The following is a 12,950-nucleotide window of genomic DNA, read 5'->3' as shown; positions in this document are numbered from 1 at the left end:
CCGGTAGGACATGTAGCCTAAACACCATCCCTCAACCTGTAGCCCGGTAGGACATGTAGCCCGGTAGGACATGTAGCCCAGAGCCCGGTAGGACATGTAGCCTGTAGCCCGGTAGGACATGTAGCCTTTAGACCGGTAGGACATGTAGCCTTTAGACCGGTAGGACATGTAGCCTTTTAGACCGGTAGGACATGTAGCCTAAACACCATCCCTCAACCTGTAGACCGGTAGGGCATGTAGTAGTCTAGTGGCAAGGCTCTACATTAGAGATACTCCTACCCGAGGTAGAACAAAACACAACTATGTTTTTTCACATCCCTAATGTCTCCCATTTGATGGTTGTGTAAAAGTGTTTTACTGTAAAAGAGATTAAATTGATAAATATTGTGAGACACCCCCTTAACTGAAAAAATTCAGAATATGCCTGGCAGGAAGGAGGATGGGCCACAAACTCATGTAACCCAATATTACATGCTGTGATATTGCTAAAATGTGGAATAGAAGTTGTCAGTTGTCTGCACTACATACAACAAACAAACAACATTATAATATCTTAATGCATCTAGGAAACAGACCTGGAAACAGATACAACAGGGGAATATATCAACTATGAATATTTATAATGAATATAAGCTTTACTTTGTGTTAGCTGATTAATGGACAACTTTCCAAGTCAAATGTTCTCTCATTCAGTGGTTTATGGTCCTGTCTGACAATAATACACACAGTAAACATGTTTTTTCTATGTTGTGGCTATTGTAATCGTCACTAAGGAAAACAAGTGGGCTCAGACATCAAAATGACATTTTGGGGTCCAAGGTTCCTTAATCTTGAAACTCCCCATCCCGGATCCGGGATCGTGACTAAAGCCTCAGGCTCATTAGCATAACGCAACGTTAACGATTTCTGAAAATCGCAAATAAAATTAAAATAATGCGTTTGCTCTCAAGCTTAGCCTTTTCTTAACAACACTGTCATCTCAGATTTTCAAAATATGCTTTTGAACCATAGAAATTGACTAATTTGTGTAAGAGTATGCAAAGCTAGCATAGCATTTTGTGTAGCATGTAGCACGCAACATTTTCACAAAAGCCAGATAACCAAATAAATAAAATCATTTACCTTTGAAGAGCTTCTGATGTTTTCAATGAGGAGACTCTCAGTCACATGCCAAATGCGCAGTGTTTCCTGAAAGCGTCTGTGTGTAGGAGAAATCGTTCCGTTTTCTACATTGCGCCTGGCTACTGAAACGAACCGAAAATGCAGTCACCTACAACGTAAAACTTTTTCCGGATTAACTACATAATATCGACCGAAACATGGCAAACGTTGTTTGGAATCAGTCCTCAAGGTGTTTTTTCACATATCTCTTCATTGACATGCAGTTCGTGGAAGCTTGCTTTACTCTCTGTATTGTTTGGAAAAATACTGGCAGGTGACTTTTGCGCACCAATTTCGGCGCAGGACACCGGGCGGACACGTGGTACATGTGGTCTCTTATGGTCAATCTTCCAATGATCTGCCTACAAATACGTCACAATGCTGCAGACACCTTGGGGAAACGACAGAAAGGGCAGACTCATTCCTCTTGCGTTCACAGCCATATAAGGAGATCATGACAAACAGAGCCTCAAAAATCCTTGTCATTTCCTGGATGCCATCTCATCTTGGTTTTGCCTGAAGCTCACGTTAAAGGGCACGCACAGAGAAGATCTTTGTATTTCTGGACACGTCAGAGTGTTTTCTTTCGAACAGTAGCAATTATATGCATAGTCGAGCATCTTTTTGTGACAAAATATCTTGTTTAAAACGGGAACGTTTTTCATCCAAAAATGAAATTGCGCCCCTAGAGTTCCAAGAGGTTAAAGAGTTTTGTATCTTTATCTACTACTCTTGCAATTTAGTCAGGGGGCCACCACGGGTTTATCTTTGGGGTCCAAAATCCAATATGGCTGCCATACTACCATTTGATGGAGGACAAATCACATGTAAATATGAATTTTGTAGATGAGGCATTCTTTTCTGAATTGTGGTGTAAATTCATTTTATTCTGTATCCATTATGGCCAACATAAACACCTACACCTGCAGATAAATTGCCTTGGTTTATTTAGTATTGTTTTATTGTGTTTTAAGGGGTTTCCTAAGGCTCTTGGTATAACTAGATTATGAGTGGCACTGCCATGCCTCTGTTTTGTTTGAATAGCTGAAGACAATTAGCTTGTCAGTGTTTTTTACAACACAAGCACATGGTAGTGTAACCAGGTTCCTGTATTACTACAGTCAGCTACTCTAGTCGTGGATATGTACAGCTCTAACATTTCCCTCTTTTACCCACTGAAACTGTGGACAAGGTTGATTCCAAGTCTTTGAGGTTACAGTTCATGAGCGTGTCCTAAGAGGAAGAGGAGAAATAGTAGGCATTAGTTGTTATAGTTCTGGGACCTGACCAGGTTACACAGCTAACAGTAGTGGTTGTAGTTCTGGGACCTGACTAGGTTACACAGCTAACAGTAGTGGTTGTAGTTCTGGGACCTGACTAGGTTACACAGCTAACAGTAGTGGTTGGGGCCTGACCAGGTTACACAGCTAACAGTAGTGGTTGGGGCCTGACCAGGTTACACAGCTAACAGTAGTGGTGGGGGCATGACCAGGTTACACAGCTAACAGTAGTGGTTGTAGTTCTGGGACCTGACCAGGTTACACAGCTAACAGTAGTGGTTGTAGTTCTGGGACCTGACCAGGTTACACAGCTAACAGTAGTGGTTGTAGTTCTGGGACCTGACAAGGTTACACAGCTAACAGTAGTGGTTGTAGTTCTGGGACCTGACCAGGTTACACAGCTAACAGTAGTGGTGGTTCTGGGGACCTGACCAGGTTACACAGCTAACAGTAGTGGTTGGGGCCTGACCAGGTTACACAGCTAACAGTAGTGGTTGGGGCATGACCAGGTTACACAGCTAACAGTAGTGGTTGGGGCATGACCAGGTTACACAGCTAACAGTAGTGGTGGGGGCATGACCAGGTTACACAGCTAACAGTAGTGGTTGTAGTTCTGGGACCTGACTAGGTTACACAGCTAACAGTAGTGGTTGTAGTTCTGGGACCTGACCAGGTTACACAGCTAACAGTAGTGGTTGTAGTTCTGGGACCTGACAAGGTTACACAGCTAACAGTAGTGGTTGTAGTTCTGGGACCTGACAAGGTTACACAGCTAACAGTAGTGGTTGTAGTTCTGGGACCTGACCAGGTTACACAGCTAACAGTAGTGGTTGGGGCATGACCAGGTTACACAGCTAACAGTAGTGGTTGGGGCCTGGCCAGGTTACACAGCTAACAGTAGTGGTTGGGGCCTGACCAGGTTACACAGCTAACAGTAGTGGTTGGGGCCTGACCAGGTTACACAGCTAACAGTAGTGGTTGGGACCTGACTAGGTTACACAGCTAACAGTAGTGGTTGGGGCCTGACCAGGTTACACAGCTAACAGTAGTGGTTGGGACCTGACTAGGTTACACAGCTAACAGTAGTGGTTGGGACCTGACTAGGTTACACAGCTAACAGTAGTGGTTGGGACCTGACTAGGTTACACAGCTAACAGTAGTGGTTGGGACCTGACTAGGTTACACAGCTAACAGTAGTGGTTGGGACCTGACTAGGTTACACAGCTAACTGTAGTGGTTGGGACCTGACCAGGTTACACAGCTAACAGTAGTGGTTGGGACCTGACTAGGTTACACAGCTAACAGTGGTTGGGGCCTGACCAGGTTACACAGCTAACAGTAGTGGTTGGGGCCTGACCAGGTTACACAGCTAACAGTAGTGGTGGGGGCATGACCAGGTTACACAGCTAACAGTAGTGGTTGTAGTTCTAGGACCTGACCAGCTTACACAGCTAACAGTAGTGGTTGTAGTTCTGGGACCTGACCAGGTTACACAGCTAACAGTAGTGGTTGTAGTTCTGGGGCCTGACCAAATCAAAGTTTATTTTTCACGTGTGCCGAATACAACAGGTGGACCTTACAGTGAAATGCTTACAAGCAGGGCAATTTCACCTAACCAACAGGGCAATTTAAACAATAGGTAAGTAAAGAAATACAAAATAAAAATAACCGTAAAATGACAGTGAAAATAACAGAAGCGAGGCTTTATACAGGTGGTACCGGTACAGAGTCAATGTACGGGGACACCGGTTAGTTTAGTTAATTGAGGTAATATGTACGTGAATGTATGTTTCTTTTCGCATTCTTTGTGGATCTGTGTAATCTGAGGGATATATGTGTCTCTAATATGGTCATACATTGGGCAGGAGGTTAGGAAGTGCAGCTCAGTTTCCACCTAATTTTGTGGGCAGTGAGCACATAGGCAGACCTGGCTCTCAAGAGAAGACAGGCTAAGGCTATGCTCACTGATTCTGTACATAGTCAAAGCTTTCCTTAAGTTTGGGTCAGTCACAGTGGTCAGGTATTCTAGTTTTATGTTTTTTTTGTTAATTACTTGACACAATGGAAAGAATTATCTTTTTGTTTTCTCATGATTTAGTTGGGTCTAATTGTGTTGCTGTCCTGGGGCTCTGTGGGGTGTGTTTGTGAACAGAGCCCCAGGACCAACTTGCTTAGGGGACTCTTCTCCAGGTTCATCTCTCTGTAGGTGATGGCTTTGTTATGGAAGGTTTGGGCATCGCTTCCTTTTAGGTGGTTGTAGAATTTAACAGCTCTTTTCTGGATTTTGATAATTAGTGGGTATCTGCCTAATTCTGCTCTGCATCATTTGGTGTTCTTTGTTGTACACGGAGGATATTTTTGCAGAATTCTGCATGCAGAGTCTCAATTTGGTGTTTGTCCCATTTTGTGAAGTCTTGGTTGGTGAGCAGACCCCAGACCTCACAACCATAAAGTGCAGTGGGTTCTATAACTGATTGAAGTATTTTTAGCCAGGTCCAAATTGGTATGTCGAATTTGATGTTCCTTTTGGTGGCATAGAATGCCCTTGCCTTGTCTCTCAGTTCGTTCACAGCTTTGTGGAAGTTACCTGTGGCACTGATGTTTAGGCCAAGGTATGTATAGTTTTTTTTGTGCTCTAGGGCAATGGTGTCTAGATGGACTTTGTATTTGTGGTCCTGGTCTTACTGAGATTTACTGTCAGGGCCCAGGTCTGGCAGAATCTGTGCAGAAGATCTAGGTGCTGCTGTAGGCCCTCCTTGGTTGGTGACAGAAGCACCAGATCATCCGCAAACAGTAGGCATTTGACTTCAGATTCTAGTAGGGTGAGGCTGGGTGCTGCAGATTTTTCTAGTGCCCTCACCAATTCATTGATATATATATATGTATATATAAGTCAGCAAAAAAAGAAACGTCCCTTTTTCAGGACCCTTTCTTTCAAAGATGATTCGTAAAATTCCAAATAACTTCACAGATCTTCATTGTAAAAGGTTTAAACACTGTCCCATGCTTGTTCAGTGAACCATAAACATTTAATGAACATGCACCTGTGGAACGGTTGTTAAGACACTAACAGCTTACAGACGGTAGGAAATTAAGGTCACAGTTATGAAAACCTAGGACACTAAAGAGGCCTTTCTACTGACTCTGAAAAAACACTAAAAGAAAGATGTCCAGAGACCCTGCTCATCTGCGTGAACGTGCCTTAGGCATGCTGCAAGGAGGCATGAGGACTGCAGATGTGGCCAGGGCAATAAACTGCAATGTCCGTACTGTGAGACGCCTTAGACAGCGCTACAGGGAGACAGGACGGACAGCTGATTGTCCTCGCAGTGGCAGACCACGTGTAACAACACCTGCACAGGATCGCTACATCCGAACATCACACCTGCGGGACAGGTACAGGATGGAAACAACAACTGTCCGAGTTACACCAGGAACGCACAATCCCTCCATCAGTGCTCAGACTGTCCTCAATAGGCTGAGAGAGGCTGGACTGAGGGCTTGTCCCAGAAATGTCTGGGAACTTGCAGGTGCTTTGGTGGAAGAGTGAGGTAACATCTCACAGCAAGAACTGTCAAATCTGGTGCAGTTCATGAGGAGGAGATGCACTGCAGTACTTAATGCAGCTGGTGGCCACAACAGATACTGACTGTTACTTTTGATTTTGACCCCCCCCCTTGTTCAGGAACACATTATTCCATTTATTTTAGTCACATGTCTGTGGAACTTGTTCAGTTTATGTCTGTTGTTGAATCTTGTTATGTTCATACAAATATTTACACATCAAGTTTGCTGAAAATAAACGCAGTTGACAATGAGATGACGTTTCTTTTTTGCTGAGTTATGTATAACTATCTCTGTTCTCTAGTCATATCTAACCATCTCTGCTCTCTAGTCATATCTAACCATCTCTGCTCTCTAGTCATATCGAACCATCTCTGCTCTCTAGTCATATCTAACCATCTCTGCTCTCTAGTCATATCGAACCATCTCTGCTCTCTAGTCATATCGAACCATCTCTGCTCTCTCGTCATATCGAACCATCTCTGCTCTCTAGTCATATCGAACCATCTCTGCTCTCTAGTCATATCTCTGTTCTCTAGTCATATCGAACCATCTCTGCTCTCTTGTCATATTGAACCATCTCTGCTCTCTAGTCATATCTCACCATCTCTGCTCTCTAGTCATATCGGACCATCGCTGTTCTCTAGTCATATCTCTGTTCTCTAGTCATATCTGTTCTCTAGTCATATCTCTGTTCTCTAGTCATATCTCTGTTCTCTAGTCATATCTGATCATCTCTGTTCTCTAGTCATATCTGACCATCTCTGCTCTCTAGTCATATCTGACCATCTCTGTTCTCTAGTCATATCTCTGTTCTCTAGTCATATCTGACCATCTCTGCTCTCTAGTCATATCTGACCATCTCTGTTCTCTAGTCATATCTCTGTTCTCTAGTCACATCTCACCATCTCTGCTCTCTAGTCATATCTAACCATCTCTGCTCTCTAGTCATATCTGATCATCTCTGCTCTCTAGTCATATCTCTGTTCTCTAGTCATATCTCTGTTCTCTAGTCATATCTGACCATCTCTGTTCTCTAGTCATATCTGACCATCTCTGTTCTCTACACAAGCATTTCGCTACACTCGCATTAACATCTGCTAACCATGTGTATGTGACAAATAAAATTTGATTTGATTAGTCATATCTAACTATCTCTGTTCTCTAGTCATATCTAACCATCTCTGTTCTCTCGTCATATCTGACCGTCTCTGTTCTCTAGTCATATCTAACCATCTCTGTTCTCTAGTCATATCTAACCATCTCTGTTCTCTAGTCATATCTAACCATCTCTGTTCTCTAGTCATATCTAACCATCTCTGTTCTCTAGTCATATCTCTGTTCTCTAGTCACATCTCACCATCTCTGTTCTCTAGTCACATCTCACCATCTCTGCTCTCTAGTCACATCTCACCATCTCTGCTCTCTAGTCACATCTCACCATCTCTGCTCTCTAGTCACATCTCACCATCTCTGCTCTCTAGTCACATCTCACCATCTCTGCTCTCTAGTCACATCTCACCATCTCTGCTCTCTAGTCACATCTCACCATCTCTGCTCTCTAGTCACATCTCACCATCTCTGCTCTCTAGTCACATCTCACCATCTCTGCTCTCTAGTCACATCTCACCATCTCTGCTCTCTAGTCACATCTCACCATCTCTGCTCTCTAGCCACATCTCACCATCTCTGCTCTCTAGCCACATCTCACCATCTCTGCTCTCTAGCCATATCTCTGTTCTCTAGTCATATCTAACCATCTCTGTTCTCTAGTCATATCTAACTCTTTAATCATATCTCTGCTCTGTAGGGGAGTGGCTGAGCGGGGGATGGAGGTGATGTTCTTGACGCCTAAGAAGTGGATCCGTTCGGGGTGTTCAGGGGCGCTGGGGTACGTGGACATCCAGACCCTGGCTGAGGGGACGTGTCGTTACGACCTCAACGACACTGACGTGGCCTGGCTGGAGCTCATCAACCAGCAGTTCACTCTGATGGGTCAGTAGATTTACCCCCTCATCTACGGTTGTACAGCTTACTGTGTAGTATTGACTGTGTCGTGGTTCAGCGCTGTGTAGTATCAACCGTGTCGTGGTTCAGCGCTGTGTAGTATCGACTGTCTTGATTCAGCGCTGTGTAGTATGGATTGTGTCGTGGTCCAGCGCTATGCAGTGTTTAATGTTATCTGTTCTCCAGGCATGGTGCTGCTGGACGAGATGACCATGGAGAGAGTGATGGAGGAGTTTGAGAGGCGTTGCTATGACAGAATGAGCCATGCCATGGCAACGGAGGAGGGGCTTGGCATGGAGTACGACGAGGATGTTGTGTGTGACATCTGTCGGTCACCTGACAGCGAGGACAACAACGAGATGGTTTTCTGTGACAAGTGCAACATCTGTGTTCACCAGGTACGGTTCTGTAATCCAGCGATATTGCCCTTGCACGCGTTCACGCATCCAACTCATCCCAGAGGACTGAGTCTCTGTGGGGTTTCCTCTTTTCTTGTACTTGATTGATAAATTAAGGTCACTGATTAGTAAGGATCTCCCCTCACCTGGTTGTCTAGGTCACTGATTAGTAAGGATCTCCCCTCACCTGGTTGTCTAGGTCACTGATTAGTAAGGATCTCCCCTCACCTGGTTGTCTAGGTCACTGATTAGTAAGGATCTCCCCTCACCTGGTTGTCTAGGTCACTGATTAGTAAGGATCTCCCCTCACCTGGTTGTCTAGGTCACTGATTAGTAAGGATCTCCCCTCACTGATTAGTAAGGATCTCCCCTCACCTGGTTGTCTAGGTCACTGATTAGTAAGGATCTCCCCTCACCTGGTTGTCTAGGTCACTGATTAGTAAGGATCTCCCCTCACCTGGTTGTCTAGGTCACTGATTAGTAAGGATCTCCCCTCACCTGGTTGTCTAGGTCTTAATTGAAAAGAAAAACCAAAAACCAGCAGACACTAGTCCCTCCATGGAAAGAGCAGATGAGATAAGTCGCCTCCCTAACAGTGGGATTTGTTGTCCACAGAGCAGAACGGCGGCCTGTCAAGCTCCCGCCTATTCCCCTTTTTGGATTGGTGGATACATCTCGTTATTTTACTGCTTTATAAAAAACCACCCTCGGCATTATCTCACTCCTAACCACCCTCGGCATTATCTCACTCCTAACCACCCTCGGCATTATCTCACTCCTAACCACCCTCGGCATTATCTCACTCCTAACCACCCTCGGCATTATCTCACTCCTAACCACCCTCGGCATTATCTCACTCCTAACCACCCTCGGCATTATCTCACTCCTAACCACCCTCGGCATTATCTCACTCCTAACCACCCTCGGCATTATCTCACTCCTAACCACCTCACCAATGGGTAAAATATGTAGATATTCCTCTAAGAAAACCATTGGTCCAACCTTCATGCCTGTCATAATCCGATCAAAAGTTATTGGGAGTTTTTACACTTTGTAAGATGACCGGAATTAGGCTGACAAAATCAATGGAAGCCAGAGAAAATAAGTGTTCAAAAATCTGGAAAATTGCATCTTGTCAGCTAGGATTCTCTGCAAGAAAACTGGCTACCTGACAGGCTCACTTTCCCATTGAACTTGTCATATTTCTTCTCGAATCCTCAGGACATGAAACAATAGAGGTAAGATATACATTTTGAGACATGACGAATTTTCATATTCATTTGAAATTATTTTTTTTCTTCTCCCAAAACAAGCGTAGCTCTGTGAAATGTCAACAGAGCACTTAGCGCTGTGGTCACCAACCTTTTCTGAGTAAAGATCACTTTCACAGTCAAAAAGTAAGGTGAGATCCACCACTGAGATTTTTTTGTTTTAAACATGACTTTAAAATGTAACATTAACCTAATAAAACCAGTTCTGTAGGAATGAGGTTTGTGCAGTATGCTTATTACATTATCACAGCATAGTGGCTATATGCCTGGCCTAATACATTATCACAGCATAGTGGCTATATGCCTGGCCTAATACATTATCACAGCATAGTGGCTATATGCCTGGCCTAATACATTATCACAGCATAGTGGCTATATGCCTGGCCTAATACATTATCACAGCATAGTGGCTATATGCCTGGCTTAATACATTATCACAGCATAGTGGCTATACATTTACATTACATTTAAGTCATTTAGGCTATATACCTGGCCTAATGATATGCCTGGTCTAATACATGGCTATGTGCCTGGCTTAATACATTATCACAGCATAATGGCTATATGCCTGGTCTAATACATTATCACAGCATATTGGCTATGTGTCTGGCCTAATACATTATCACAGTATAGTGGCTATGTGCCTGGCCTAATACATTATCACAGCATAATGGCTATATGCCTGACCTAATACATTATCACAGTATAGTGGCTATGTGCCTGGCCTAATACATTATCACAGCATAATGGCTATATGCCTGACCTAATACATTATCACAGTATAGTGGCTATGTGCCTGGCCTAATACATTATCAAAGCATAATGGCTATATGCCTGTCCTGCCAATATTGTTCTTCTCAGATCATATTATGTATCAAAACTAGAGCAAATAGATCAGCATAAATTTAAATATTTTTACTTGACTGATGGTTCCTGCATCTGATGGTCATGGTGTTTTCAAGACAACTGGGAACTCTGGGGGGGCGGGGGGTGGGGGCATCAGTGATTTTCAGGTTGGAAAGTTGGAGCTCTAGAAAGATCACACCTCTCCGACTTGGAATTCTGAGTTTGATGACCGTTCAAAACTATTTCCCGATCGGATGTAGTTTTTTTCCCCAGAGTTCCCAGATGTTTTGAATACGGCATTAGACTCAGTGGAGGGAGAGTTTGCCTCTCACCGTCCCTGCTCTCTCCTTCCTTTCCTCCGGTGAGACTGACCAGAGAGAGGGGCCTCCGTCTTCCATCTGATGGTGAAACTCGAGTCGCACAGCATCTGTCTCATAGACAAATTCATGTTGTTCCTATGACCATCTGCCTCATGCACATATTCATGTTACTGTCCATTAACACGGTACTTCATTTTGTTTATCTGTCTGCCCCAGCCTCAAACTCAGGCCCTGTGTGAAGCCAACTGACCCTCTCTGCCCATTCATCGCCATATACCCATTGTTGTTGTCCTAGCTGTTTACCCATTGTTGTCTCACCCATTGTTGTCTTCGCTCTCCCAATCAACACCTGTGATTGCTTATGCTTTTCTCTAATGTCAATATGCCTTGTATACTGTTGTTTAGGGCAGCTCTCATTGTTTTATTTTACTGCGGAGCCCCTAGTCTTGCTCAACATGCCTCAGATAGCCCCTTGTCCCACCCCCCACACATGCGGAGACCTCACCTAGCTTAACTGGTGCCTCCAGAGATGCACCCTCTCATCGTCACTCAATGCCTAGGTTTACCCCCACTGTACTTGCACCCTACCTTACCCTTGTCTGTACACTATGCCCTGAATCAAATCAAATCAAATTGTATTTATTTGTCACATACACATGGTTAGCAGATGTTAATGCGAGTGTAGCGAAATGCTTGTGCTTCTAGTTCCGACAATGCAGTAATAACCAACGAGTAATCTAGCTAACAATTCCAAAACTACTACCTTATACACATAAGTGTAAAGGGATAAAGAATATGTACATAAAGATATATGAATGAGTGATGGTACAGAGCGGCATAGGCAAGATGCAGTAGATGGTATCGAGTACAGTATATACATATGAGATGAGTATGTAAACAAAGTGACATAGTTTAAAGTGGCTAGTGATACATGTATTACATAAAGATGCAGTATATGATATAGAGTACAGTATATACGTATACATATGAGATAAATAATGTAGGGTATGTAAACATATTAAGCAGCATTGTTTAAAGTGGCTAGTGATATATTTTACATCAATTCCCATTATTAAAGTGGCTGGAGTTGAGTCAGTGTGTTGGCAGCAGCCACTCAATGTTAGTGGTGGCTGTTTAACAGTCTGATGGCCTTGAGATAGAAGCTGTTTTTCAGTCTCTCGGTCCCAGCTTTGATGTACCTGAATCTATTCCACCAAGCCCAGAAATGTGCTCCTTTTATTCTCTGTTCCCAATGCACTAGATGACCAGTTCTTATAGCCATTTACATTTACATTTAAGTCATTTAGCAGACGCTCTTATCCAGAGCGACTTACAAATTGGTGAATTCACCTTCTGACATCCAGTGGAACAGCCACTTTACAATAGTGCATCTAAATCATTTAAGGGGGGGTGAGAAGGATTACTTTATCCTATCCTAGGTATTCCTTGAAGAGGTGGGGTTTCAGGTGTCTCCGGAAGGTGGTGATTGACTCCGCTGTCCTGGCGTCGTGAGGGAGTTTGTTCCACCATTGGGGGGCCAGAGCAGCGAACAGTTTTGACTGGGCTGAGCGGGAACTGTACTTCCTCAGTGGTAGGGAGGCGAGCAGGCCAGAGGTGGATGATCGCAGTGCCCTTGTTTGGGTGTAGGGCCTGATCAGAGCCTGGAGGTACTGCGGTGCCGTTCCCCTCACAGCTCCGTAGGCAAGCACCATGGTCTTGTAGCGGATGCGAGCTTCAACTGGAAGCCAGTGGAGAGAGCGGAGGAGCGGGGTGACGTGAGAGAACTTGGGAAGGTTGAACACCAGACGGGCTGCGGCGTTCTGGATGAGTTGTAGGGGTTTAATGGCACAGGCAGGGAGCCCAGCCAACAGCGAGTTGCAGTAATCCAGACGGGGGATGACAGGTGCCTGGATTAGGACTTGCGCCGCTTCCTGTGTGAGGCAGGGTCGTACTCTGCGGATGTTGTAGAGCATGAACCTACAGGAACGGGCCACCGCCTTGATGTTAGTTGAGAACGACAGGGTGTTGTCCAGGATCACGCCAAGGTTCTTAGCGCTCTGGGAGGAGGACACAATGGAGTTGTCAACCATGATGGCGAGATCA

General features: G+C 44.4%; 1 protein-coding gene across 7 annotated transcripts in view; it reads left to right on the top strand.

The window, feature by feature from the left end:
* The window catches only part of LOC135508551 (protein Jade-1-like), a 77,996-nt gene that overhangs the window by 26,213 nt on the left and 38,833 nt on the right, over positions 1–12,950 (top strand). For all 7 annotated transcript variants that reach the window (XM_064928821.1, XM_064928816.1, XM_064928814.1 and 4 more), the window contains 2 exons: positions 7,816–8,000; positions 8,199–8,410. In XM_064928821.1, coding sequence (XP_064784893.1) covers positions 7,816–8,000; positions 8,199–8,410 — 397 coding nt within the window. The remainder of the gene's footprint in view (positions 1–7,815; positions 8,001–8,198; positions 8,411–12,950) is intronic.

The sequence above is a fragment of the Oncorhynchus masou genome, chromosome 21 (assembly GCF_036934945.1).
Source record: "Oncorhynchus masou masou isolate Uvic2021 chromosome 21, UVic_Omas_1.1, whole genome shotgun sequence".
NCBI lineage: Eukaryota > Metazoa > Chordata > Actinopteri > Salmoniformes > Salmonidae > Oncorhynchus > Oncorhynchus masou.
This window is presented reverse-complemented; position numbering and strand designations above follow the sequence as displayed.